This window comes from Odontesthes bonariensis, chromosome 24 (genome assembly GCF_027942865.1).
Source record: "Odontesthes bonariensis isolate fOdoBon6 chromosome 24, fOdoBon6.hap1, whole genome shotgun sequence".
Taxonomy (NCBI): domain Eukaryota; kingdom Metazoa; phylum Chordata; class Actinopteri; order Atheriniformes; family Atherinopsidae; genus Odontesthes; species Odontesthes bonariensis.
The window spans coordinates 13,853,426-13,866,396 of record NC_134529.1 but is presented as its reverse complement, the minus strand read 5'-3'; the positions used below and the strand labels follow the sequence as shown (position 1 = coordinate 13,866,396).

At 39.8% G+C, this 12,971-nt stretch overlaps 1 protein-coding gene across 3 annotated transcripts in view; it reads left to right on the top strand.

Moving 5' to 3' along the window:
* The window catches only part of fig4a (FIG4 phosphoinositide 5-phosphatase a), a 53,244-nt gene that overhangs the window by 10,667 nt on the left and 29,606 nt on the right, over positions 1 to 12,971 (top strand). For all 3 annotated transcript variants that reach the window (XM_075458968.1, XM_075458969.1, XM_075458967.1), the window contains exons 8-13: positions 1,170 to 1,298; positions 3,133 to 3,233; positions 3,953 to 4,115; positions 7,417 to 7,514; positions 10,785 to 10,918; positions 12,218 to 12,334. In XM_075458968.1, coding sequence (XP_075315083.1) covers positions 1,170 to 1,298; positions 3,133 to 3,233; positions 3,953 to 4,115; positions 7,417 to 7,514; positions 10,785 to 10,918; positions 12,218 to 12,334 — 742 coding nt within the window. The remainder of the gene's footprint in view (positions 1 to 1,169; positions 1,299 to 3,132; positions 3,234 to 3,952; positions 4,116 to 7,416; positions 7,515 to 10,784; positions 10,919 to 12,217; positions 12,335 to 12,971) is intronic.

The window sequence follows — 12,971 nt, the reverse complement described above, 5'->3', positions numbered from 1 at the left end:
GGTCACGGAGACTGCTGCAATGAATAAAACAAGCAACAGAGAATGGAGGATAAAGCAAGCTATAGTCAGAGAGTCTAGTGGACGGACGTGAAATTGAAGGAAATAGAGATAAGAGGCTTTTTTAAATCCTGTAAACTTACAACGGAGTGCCTTGCACATTCAGAGAGTCTGTCCCAACTGTCATTGGGCTTTTGTTTCCCCCTTGATAATGAACGTTTTGAGCCGCTGCCTCATTTAGTGATGTGGAATACAATGTCGTACAGAAGTATTTAGCCTCTAACCAACACATCGTGCTCATTAGTTTGATGATGCAAAATGTTTTTAGTTGTAAAATGTAATGTAATGCACCAGAACTCGATCTTCATTGTGTTGCTTTCTTAGTGGCGTTCCAGTCTCTTTGGCGTGTCACAAAAAGTATGAATATACAGAGATCATCTCATTTTTAACTAGGGCTGCAAAGGCATTATATAGTCTCCAATTGAATGTAGACAAAAGTCACACAGTCAGAGCCATAAAGAGCAGCCACAGATTGGACCGTAAACTTTAACTGTGAGAAAAATCAGGATAATGTAAGTGATCAGAAAAAAACACCATATGAACAAATGGAAATTGGATCGATAAGTATGGTTACAGAGGAAGAGTGATGCAGCCGAGGACGTTCATAATCTTCGTACATAAGATGGCTCGGGCAGCATTTGGGAAAAAAATATGTGCAAATAGACAGCAGCTTTTGGAGAGGTGTGTTTTTCTCAGATTAACCCACATGAATCTGATGGTAGAGTTTGTGTGTAGAAAGCCAGGAGAATTCTTGCCAAGTTGCATAACTGATGGATTGAAGAAAGGGACTGGTAACTTCAAAGCAAAAATGTTCCCATGACGATGTCAAGTTGCTGATATATTTGCTAAAATAAAAAGTTTTATTGATCTGTTCTGCAGCAGGTTTTGTCTTCATCATGCTAAAGCCACTGAAGTCGATTTTCAGACCTTAGTTTGCATTCATTGATATTCTGTATGATCTGTGTATTGTAACACCATATCATATGCACATTCTGCGTCACCTCTTCCTCTTTATTTTTTTTTATTTTCAATTCTCTGGCTGATCATTTGGACTAATCCCAGTTTAGTAGAATGACCCAGTGGTTTTATGTGTTTCTGTTTTTCCGCCACAGTGGTTTATGGCCTCCAGAACGAGCCGTACTACAAGTACGTGTGGAACGGGAAGCTCCTGGAGCGAGTCAAGGACATAGTGCATCCTGACTGGCTCATGTATATAATCCATGGCTTTTGTGGCCAGTCCAGTATCCTTTAAGCATCGCCAGGACACTTGTGTTTAATGTGTGTGAATGTGTGACTGCTGCTTTTATTCATGTGAATTTGAGATTTTTATTTATGAATTCATGTTTACAGGCACAATCCACTTGTTTCCATGGTTTTCAAGAGTAACTTAATTAAAAAAAGAATTGCATATTCAAAAGCCATACAAACTACAGAGACCTTTTCTGAGAATTCTTCGAACATGTCATCTGTCAGCACTGACTGGTTTCACAGAGCATGAATGCAGCCTTTTCCTTTCTCTTTTTTTCTCCTTTGTTGACACTACACATCTCTCAGCTTCCATCAGAGCACGTGGAAAACACTGTGAGCAGGAGCCTATGATTCACCACAAAATTGCAAGTTTTTAGGGCTGTAGCATAACAAATGTGGTGGCAGTGACAAGAGTATATTAGGTCAGAATAGCTAGTTGGTCTTTTATTTGCATGTTTACATGTTATGTGTAAAGGTATTTTTGGAGAGTTTGTTTATTCTAACTTAAACTTCGAAAAACTCTAAGGTGCTTTTAAACTGAAGTTTTGACTTCATAACTGCAACTTAGGTCTACATAAATACATGAATCTCATCTAGACTTCTGAAAAGCCTCTATTATATTGATGTATGATTTAGTGCTGCTGAGAATAAACAGTCTGATATATGAGAGTTAAAGTCTCCCCTAGGCTGAGGTTTTAGTTTACAGTCGTCTATCATCTTGTCTGCCTTGCACAAATCACATTAAGCTGCGTAAAATGTGTTGCCTTTTTGCTATATTCTATCAAACCCTTTTTTTTTTTTTTTAGATATAGTATTGCTTTATTTTTCAACCAATTATTATTCACATGCCAGCGTTTGTGTTTTGTTTTTCCAGTGCTAGTCCACAGTGAAGTTCAACCCACTGATAAGTTGAGAAGTACTTTACTGCACGTTGCTGTTGTCTCTCTGTTCAGACAGTGTGCTGCCACAGTACTATGTGTGGGTGACGATCCCGAGAAACCGTTTGGCCTTCACTGCTGTTTTCTGAGAATATGAGGGAGCCCGTGGGTACAATATGATGAGGGTCAGCTGATAGGTTAAATGCAAAAGTTTGTAGCACAGACGCACATGCAGTTTAAAGGAAACGCAAGACAGCTCCCCAGTTAGAAATGTTCTGTGCACACAGAAGTTCCAGACAGAATTTAAAACCATAAAACAGCAGCACCAACTGACTTGACATTTGAAAATGTAGAGATGTGTTAATGCACTTACTGGAGGGCACAGTCTCTCGCCGCCTACCTCATATTTCCTGCTCATAAGCTTTCTTTTTTTTTCTCCAGCCACATGCACACAAGCACACATGTCTCTTTTGGAGTGAGCAAAAGTTGTATCTATTCATCCACTGAGTAACACATTCTTTAGTTGAAGAGACTCTTTCAGATAGAAGGATTTATATAAGCCGTTTGAAAAGCTGTACTTTAGGATTCACCTTTTAGTTGATTTGTTTATGTTTGAGTTGGTGCCTTTTATATAGGTGTCTTAAGATTGCAGAGATCTTTTAGTGCCATTAAATTCTACATGGGCAAATATTGTTCACGACTTAGTAAAATGTCTCTCTTTTAATGTTTTCCGTCATCCACAAATGATTGCGTTCTGTTTTTAGTTACAGTTTTCCAGGTTACCAACCTTTGTGGACCTGAGGTTGTCTGTAAGAGACATGTGACAAGTTAGAAATTCAGTTTTTAATTTTTTGCATTGTCTGTATGCATTTACCCAAGTGATGTTTATTATTATTGCTGTTATCATTAGTAGTATTATCATTATTCCTCCTTTACCCAGCCACTGCAGAATTGCTGATTTATGGTCGACCGGTTCACATCACCCTCATTGCAAGACGCTCCAGTAAATTTGCTGGGACCCGCTTCCTGAAAAGAGGTGCTAACTGCGAGGTAAAGCCGTTTCTAACGCAACAGGGAAAATAGATAGTGGAGGCAGGACCGAGGGCCACCAGGCTGTTTGAGATGACTCAAGTTGATCACAGAGGGTTAATTTAATCCGCTGAGTCTTTACTCAGTATTTATGAGTGTCTGTGTAGGTGTGTGGTGGGAAGGATGAACTTTGGGTGCAAATGTTTTTATTTTGTTTGTCCGTGTGGTTGTGTTTGGACTTTGACACATTTTCAGAATTTTCTACTGTGGTGAGCAGGTAAATGAGAGGTTTTGTAAAACCTGTATATTTGTAGCACATATCCTGATGACCAGTTTTTGCTTCGCGACAGTTGGTAAACTCGGCTCTTTGTACTGTTGCAGCTGCAGCATTATTTGATTAATTAACATGTTGCTTGGCTTTTAAGTGAGTTCTTTATACGCTTGTAGGTTATTTGTATATCTTTTATGGGTCTACCATAGCTATTTCAATTCCCTAATTTTTTTTTAACATATTTGAAATGGCAACAAAGTAAACTTTAACTGAAACTGAATTATCACCTTGGTTTAGTGTCAGAATATGCACCAAATCTCCCTTTGTTTACATACAACCCTGCTAACAGGACTTTCTAGATATTTATTCATATGCGGAAAAAATGTATTCTCTCTTGACCAGGAAAACACTAACTTTGAATAACCGTGTCAATGGTTCCATTGTAGCTTTCCTTTTTTTATTTTCCCAGGGGGATGTTGCTAACGAGGTGGAGACTGAACAGATTGTCCACGATGCCTCAGTTATGTCTTACACCACAGGAAGCTACTCTTCGTACGTCCAGGTGAGAGGTTCGGTTCCGCTCTACTGGTCCCAGGACATCTCCACCATGATGCCGAAACCCCCTATAAGATGTAAGACTACTTTAACAAAACTTTATTTCAATCAACGGCCTTCTTTATGGTCGCGGATGAGAAATATTCCTCTTTGTTTGATGTACAAATACACAAAAACTTTTGACATTTTAATAGCTGTTTTTATGGGTGTATAATTAACTCATTGGCTGCCAGCCATTTTCAGTTCAGAGCCACCCATACTGCCAAGTGTTTTTCAGTATTTTGACTGATTTTCCAAGACCCACAGAAAAGTGTGTCTTATGACTATGTACACACCGAAATTACCAAAAGAAAGAGTAGACTCTCTTCTTTGATCCGGAAAAAAAAGTTTGTTTCTACCATTTTCAGTCCTTTAGTAATAGACAGTAGAACATAGGTTGGTTTCACCAAAAACAGCTGTTTGACCCAAAAAATGGAGAAAACGAGCTCTTTTTTTTTTTTTTGTGCATAGTGGCACTGCTGCCACCTAGCGGGTAATTTTGCCAGTATATTCTCTGTTTAGTGTTTACAAGCCTAAGATTTAGTGACGAACTCCGCTAGATTGTCCCCCAGCCCGCTCCGTTAAACAACGCAATTGACGTCTATAGACGTCTTTGGCAGTGAACGTTTTTTTTTAAATTGACGTCTATAGACGTCAATGGCACCGAAAGAGTTAAAAAGAGATGAAGAGTTGGCAAAGTGGCCCGCATTTTAAGACTTTTCTGTATCATCCACACTTCACTGCCCCTGACAAGAAATAGCCCTGCTGGAAAAGGAAATGAAATGCTTTCATTTGAAAAACTCCATTAAAAAAATTTAGAGTGGCTTTTTACTAAGGCTGCTCTTTTCAACCACTGGCACAGAGATAAAACAAATTAAAAAAGGAAGTAGTTGAGGGCAGGATAACCCCCTCTTGGTATTCATCTCTGCATCTGCTCTGCGGTCCTATTATGAGCAGGATAAAATCACAAAACCAGCGGCGGCGGGTGGTGATCAGGTCCCTGAGACTGATGACACTGGAGACTGCTGTGCGTGTTTCTCTGTGTGTATTCTCTGGAATACATGTGTGCCTGCTTGTTTATAATGCCTGTATAAAATCATAATCTTTGTTCCCGCTGATTTGCCCTTTCATTTATCCCCAGATGACATTTACTGCTGTGAGATACAGGCTCCGTGTGTCCCTAAGTTCCATCTGTGCATTACTTACCACATCGATCTGCTCCCACTTTGATACTCGAAGACTGTCCTCACCTGACATTTCTGAAATGATGCCCGAACCTTGCACCATCGGTTTAGTTTTCAGCATGCACGCCATGCGTGTGTATGTGTTGTCTGACACAGTATGCCTTTGATATTGAAATCCCCGCTGTTGATCCTTGTTCAATCATTCATGTACTGTGCAGATGAAGAAAATAAATCACGAAATTATTCATGTTTGGTGTAGTTTCAAGGGTCAGCAGTAGAATATCAACCGCGTGTCCATTTCTGTGTTTTCAAGGAACATTCGAATATTCTAGGAAATTTGTTCTCTTGTCAAAAGGTTTGACGAGAATAGCAGGAACTTGAGCCATGACCCCCTAAGGTTTCATTTCAGGAACCAGAGGCTAAGAAGCAAAAATCCATCTCCCCAAGTTGGGAGATAATTTCGGGATTTGAGTGAATGCTCCTCTGTGGACTCTGTGAATGCTCTGCACACAGCTCTTACATGGCAGTGAAGAGACACGTTATTTGTTTTTACACCTTACTAGTTTGCCTAATCTTCCCTTTACTTTAGACCATGGTCAAAATGCAGTTTGCAGTTTATTTCCGATAGGTCCATTATTCATATCCACGCCATTTATAACATTAAGCAAGAACTTCCTCCCAGTTGTATGACACAGGCAAACAGAAAAGTTGCAATTAGTAAAAGATAATAAGCCTACAAATGTGAACAAAGCTTATACTGATGAAACAGAAGTTGCAGCAAATGTGGTACACAATGATTCAAATGTTGAGGTTTCTGCAAAGAACATTAAAAGCAATTTTTCTCACACATGTACAGCCGAGCAGCTCTACAATTACCACGGTTTCAAGATGAGCACTCAAGATTGGTCAATTAATAGTGAATCCATACACAACACAGTTGTAATATTGATCTTCTTTTGATGCTGGCTGACATCCTTTAGATAAATCTAGGTCAGCGACATACTGAAGGGGCCGTTTGGGCTCAGTGATTGTGTGTGCTGACGATCGGTATTGCACCATATACCCCTATCATCTTAGCTCTGCCATGGCTGTCAAGGCTAATGGCTGTATAAGTATATGAAATGTGTTTATGGCTGCCACACAAGTTGACAAATGTCATGATTGCAAAGGAGATGAGATGGATGGCTTTCCTTCACCATCATCATTATCAGCTTTACTTCCTCCGGGCACATAAAGTCTTACTTTCCCTGAAACATGAGCAAAGGTAGAGTGGAAAAGGTGTTGGGGATAGGTTAGAAACTGTTGACTTGGGTTTTTGTTGTGAGGTTTGAGATGCCTGCACGCGATTGTGTGAACTGCAGAACATTCGACCTATTACCTCCAGTCTCTAAACTCCCATCGGTCTCTCTGGTCCAATTTTTGGGCCAGCAGTAGGTGTGGGGCCCTGCGTGTGCTGCGGAGTGGCGACAGTAGGTGTTGTTTAGAAGAGTATGAATAGAAGTATAAAAAATTGAATTGAATGGATGAAAGCATACTTTCCAAAACATCATAGGCAACACGTTTACTAGACGACAGTAAATATAAAAGAAAGCTGGTTTGACTGCTTTTTACTTTAAAAAAAAGACCAGATTGTCTGGTATACATGCATGGTGTTTAAAGGGCTTCACATGTAGTTTGTTCAAAGTAGAACTTGTGCTACAGTTCCTCTGTGGATTAAAAGAAGTCTCCGTTGCTTTTGTCTCTTCATGTTATCAAATACTTTTGCACTCAGGGCTCTCTGGGTGCGATACCATCTGTTACAGGACTCATTATTCTTCTTCTAACTGAAGATTCTTCTTTATGACCCTGCCTACATGTTTGTGATCGTTGTCCTGCAGCAGAATAAAATTTGAACTTACTAGATGCCTACGTGATGGTATTGTGTGGCGGATAAGAGCTGAAACCCATTTCTACCACTGCGATGAACATGTTTCCGTGTTTGTTGGCTTCATACAGAAGATTACCTTTAAATAGGATTAGATCCATATACTGAAGTTACGACAGACTATGAGCATATCAATTAAGACGGTTTTCATTCTGGTAACCGTGTAAATGATTAATATTCAAACATTTTCTGACTATTTTTCTTCGATTCTTTCTTTTTCTTTTTCTTTAGTGGACCAAGCAGACCCATACGCCCACGTAGCTGCCCTCCATTTTGACCAAATGCTTCAGCGGTTTGGCTCACCCATCATCATCCTCAACCTGGTTAAGGTAACGTGCATTTTAAGAAACTCATATAAGCTTTATTGGCTCTTCTTTTCTTGAAAGCAAAAGAACATAGATTTAAATCAGCAGGGAACAGTTGCACTGATTAAGAAGAAATCCAAGGCTTATAGAGTAAAGATTGAAGTGCAGAGGCACAGTCTCTTAAAAAATACACTACACAATCCAGCATCCAGTTTAGATGGATACAAATGAAACATTCATACATGTAATTATAATCTATCAAATGGTAATATAATTTAAACCACTTAGTTTTGTTTTGCTTTGAATACTGTGGATTTTAGAAAGCCTATATGTTCCTCACTTACAGGTTCATAGTTTTGTTTTGATCGTCTACTAGAATTACTTTGTAATAGTTTACTGCTAAAAACCCTACAATTTTACTGACATTGTACATTGCTGCAGTCCTAAGTCAACAACTTAGGGAAAGACAAGTGCGCTGCAACAAGAGTCCGACCACACTCTCACTAAACTGTGATGTGGCTCGGCAGTAGTGAGAAATCAGATGTTCCTGAGATATTCCCCAAAAAGCACATGCTGTTTTGCCCCAATGTATTCTTGTCATGTTTCTTTTCACAGCGGCTCTAATATGTCACATAAAAAAAAAAATATCCTTTCAAAAATACCACTTCATTATCAGTGTTGATGATTTTTAAAAAGGAAAGTAAAAAAAAAATAAAGCAACCGAAGTGAAAGTTGTCTCAAGCAGCTCCCACTCATCCCCCTGCCCTCACGCGTCACAGTTAGTTTGACTGTATGAAGATGATCAAGAGGCTGCAAGGAATTGTGAGACAGACTGATTCTCTTATCATCTGCCCTCTAATGCATCGCTTTTTCCAAATATGGTTGAGGAGGACATGCTTGACAAGACCAATAATGATTTTGTATGTTGACAGAAATTACCTAATTTTCATTAGGAGGACAGGCATTTTGGTGTGTAGATTATGCCGGAAACAAATGGGAAATCTTAATGCATATTTCATTCATCTTTGGATGAAATGTATCTTCCCACAGTGGAATCACTCAACAGGTGAAATTGAGCAAGGTGAGATGTGTAATTTACCAAGCACCTAATTGGCACTAGCTGTTGAGACATTACTGTCTGGAGAAATTTTCTCTGTTTTGTGATTACCAGCTGTTGAAGTTCTACCTTGGATATGGATTTTTGCTGCATTGCTCTGTAAACAAACATGCTGCAGTGAAGGCAAGGGAATGTGCCCCTGCACACATAAAAAGGCAAAGAAAGGATTCCTCCTTGAACTCCTTGTCCCTGTCAGGCATTGAATGGTGAAATAATAATTTTTTTAAAAGCAAACGAGGAAAGGGACTAAGTATCATTAAAGTAAGAAGTTAACAAATGCGTTAATCCTTTCTGCTTCAAAATAAAGTGCTCAAGAAATATCATGTGTTTTTTTTCCTTCCCTGTTTTCATTCTGTTGTGCATCACGTTAGCCAGCTTCTATTGGGCACACAGCCATATAATTTATAGCTTGAATTTCAAGCTCACGTTGTCCCTCGCAAGGGAAGCCGTGAGATGAGGGACCAATCACAGGTCTCAGAAGTCCGCACAAGCCACAGCCATGTGAAATTTGCAGACCTTGGGGAATAAGGGAGGGAACCTCCACCTGTGCGCAGTACACGCTCACGCTTATCCCAGAGAGAAAGGAATTGGAAATTAACCACAGAACCTTTCCCAGGTGGAATCAGCAGGTGGCCTGTCAAGTCTGGGATATATGATTTTATTATGGGCTGCCGCATGTTTTCCGAGTTTGTAAGAAAGGAGGAGTCAGAAGCGCACATGGCCAGGCATGTGATTGAGTTTGACAAAAAGCTTACCTAAATGCAGTCTTATTTGTTTAAATGCTGGGGATAACTTTTGCTGTCGCCACAAAGGTATTTTACAAATGGAAAAAAAAAAAAATATATATATATATATATATATATATATATATATATCCACGTGCATGTGGAGCTGCATCATACGCCTGTCACTGCACTTTCATCCACTAATTACCACGACCACTACTCTGATGTTTGCTGGTTTATACCTGTCAGCATCACATCTGTGCTTTTGTGAGAGTATATTTGTGTGTAGTGTCCTTGTAGTATGTCATCTGTGCTTTGAAGGTGTGACTGCACGTGCGTCTGTGCCAGACTGTGTGACTCGCTCCGCAGAGTGGGTGAGGAAATGTATTGGTAATTTAACTGGCTGCTGTGTTGCTTCATCACCGCTGGATGTGCCAATTCAGATGTGAGCTGCTTAATGATGCATGCATGCTTGCATGTCCATTATTACCAAGGGTGTTTGGTCCTAAAGGCACAATTGAGGAGTATACAGAGACCTTAATGGACAGTATGACTACAGGTCACAGAGAGGTTTAAGTGAGTGTCTGCACTTTATCAACAAAATAATAATTGTCAGTTATACCCACTCAGTTGCACAAAATTAGATGCAAGCACCTGCATTTATTTATGGAAATGCCCACACAACATTAAAACATATCCTTATTGTATATTTCAGAGTCTCAGCATTTTCCCCCATTGATAGCCATGCCTCGAGGGAACAAATGTATCATTGTCACAGTGCACACCAACCCTCATCACTGTCAAATCCAGCTTCACACCCTCCTTGATCTGATTCACTATCAGAGCGGGTAACAGAGTGGTGATGATCACTATTTTCCTCTATCTACCAATTCCCCAAAGAACCAGAGGAAGTAATTGATATGTTTCCATTACCTGGTGTGAAGGGAATAAACTAAGCTGTGTCGTCACCAGAAAGCTGTAAGGGCTGCACTCCCAAGTGGCTGTAAGAAATGGAGAAGTTGCATTGTAAATTGTTTTTCACTATATAAGATTTTCATATAGGAAGTGTGGTCGGAGGCTCAATAAGCTGTGAATATTTAATATGTTGTTGGTTGGCTGAAGCAGTTCTGTGGTTTGTCACCTGTCTGCAGCATCTATCCTTGGTTATGTGCTTGCCATAACTCATTCTCTACTTGAAGCATCTCCCTTGCTTCATGCATCTTTGTCCTCGTCTGTGCGCACTGTCTGAAGACTTTTTATTTAATCTCGGTGAACACGCCGAGAGTATAAACGACGCTGTCACGTTCTGTACCTGCTCCCGTCGACATGGAAACTTTAAGCGAGCAGAGATCTACTGTGACTTTACACTAAAACCACTTGAGTATTACACTTTGTCAGCTGTTTGATGATGGCAGGCATGTGACTTGGTTGCACGTCTCTTTTGATTTACAGAAACGTGAAAAAAGGAAACATGAGAAGATTCTTAGTGAAGAGCTCTACCCGGCTGTGATCAACCTCAATCAGTTCCTCCCTCCTGACCACTGCATTGACTACATCGCCTGGGACATGGCCCGCTACACCAAAAGGTTGTAACATATTTTGCAATATAGTTAGCCTAGATTTTTGTAAAAGGTGTTGATAGAGTTGTGGTTTTGGGATCAAAATTCCTTTTGGAGAGAGGAAAAAATGCCCTACTGATTATGATGGAAGAAGGTGCGTAAGTAAAACTGAAGCGAACAAAAGCAGTCATAGACTTCAGACCTTAAAGCAATACTATGTAACATTTCTACCTTAAAATAACAGCTTGAAAAAATTGTGCGGCTAGAATGAGTTTTAATATTACAATTGGGCTGTCTCCTATGCCCTTCGGGGGTCTGAGTTGGAAAAACTGCGCTATGTAACTTTGCTGGACCGGCCCGGGAGCTGAGCGGAAGTACTTTGACTTGCTTTCTGGCACACCTACCGCAAAAACAAATAGACCCGTCTCACGCTCCCAGGTACATTTGATTACTCTTACCTTCTCGGTCGACATAGCTTGCACCTTCTGACTCCTCGCCGGTTCGTCAACAAACGTGAAACGTGAAAGCGAAAGGGTGTTGTATTTACGACAGTGTAACCGTACATTACCTCCAAGCCTGTAGGGGGAGCTCCATAATGGGCTTTTTGAGAAGTTACATTGTATGGCTTTAACCAAGGCTGAATAAAGCAAAGCTTGGATCTTGATCTAGACTGACAGCAAAGTTTAATCCCTCCTATATTTTTCGCTTTGCAATCATACCAACCCCGTAACATTCTTAGCTTCTTGGCAGAGGGGAACAAAATTAAGAGGAAATTGCACTTTTTGGCTTAAACTGGACAAGATGCACCCTGTGTGACGCTGCCATCTATAACGCACATGTCCATTGGTGTAAACACTCAATTTTGCATGCTTAGTGAAGAAATAAAAACGACACGAATCAGCTCTGAATTAAAACGCTTGCAATGTTAATTTTTCAGTTTTAACACTGTTGTTTAGATTTTCTGCCAAGCTTTATGTTTGTACTCAAGCCACACAAGAATCAAACAGTTAAAACTTAAAAAAAAAAAAAAAAAAAAAATGATTAAATGATTCCTGTTGTTATGAGTTTTTTTTTTTTTTTTTTTTTCATTTGTGATTAAATTATTTAAACTTTACTTAAAACCTCCTGGGAGGCCTGAGCACCGTGCACCTCAATAGTCATGTTGCACTCGTGCACTCTTGTGGAAGTTATAGTAAGAAGCTTTGGCCAGAATTCAGTCCATTTGGACTGGTGTTTAATGCTTTTGAAGATGCATTGAATATGGATCATTCAAAGATATACCCTTATGACATTAATGTGATCCTCCATGTCCTCTTTCTTTTTCAGCAAGTTATGTAATGTTCTGGACCGCTTGAGTATGATCGCAGAGAATGTGGTCAAGCGAACAGGTTTCTTCATAAATCGCTCTGACTTCTACTGTCACACCATCAGACCAGATGAAAGGTGGGCCTCGTACTACAAGCTTTTACTGTGCGGTTGTCTTATTCCTCGTGAAAATAGAAGATGCTGAAATGGGCATTGTTTGAATACATTTATACTTTCAGTCGGCTCTTATGCAAAATAAAGCGCACACGTTTTATGCTGTTATTTGTAAAGAGCTGTAAAACCAATTGAGAATTTTTGAACATGTAGAACTCACACTGGGTCTAAATTAGAAAGTTTAGCATGTGCGCTACTAGCATTACTCCAAACCACCATGTTTTCTATATTTCTATCTAAGTTATTTGAGAGCGAGTGCCTTGCCCATTCTTGCATGTTCAGAATCATACTTCAATTACTTAATTTTGAAACTTTGAAGATGTTAATTCTTAATGGAAATGATGCCTGTTGGCAGGTTTGCTGCGGAGAGATTTCCGCTAATGAGCTGAGTAAATTGCCGTCCGTGTATGTGGAGCCTGGCTCTGCCATTGTCTGCTTATTTGAATCACTTTCACTCTTTATAACAGTCATGTTACATAACCCAAGGACTGTGCCACAGTCGGTATTTATTACCCTTTCTTTTGCATTACATAACACTATATATCACTCTTTTATGCCCAACAAAGCACAGAGCCACTGCCCCCATGTTGACCCAAAAACA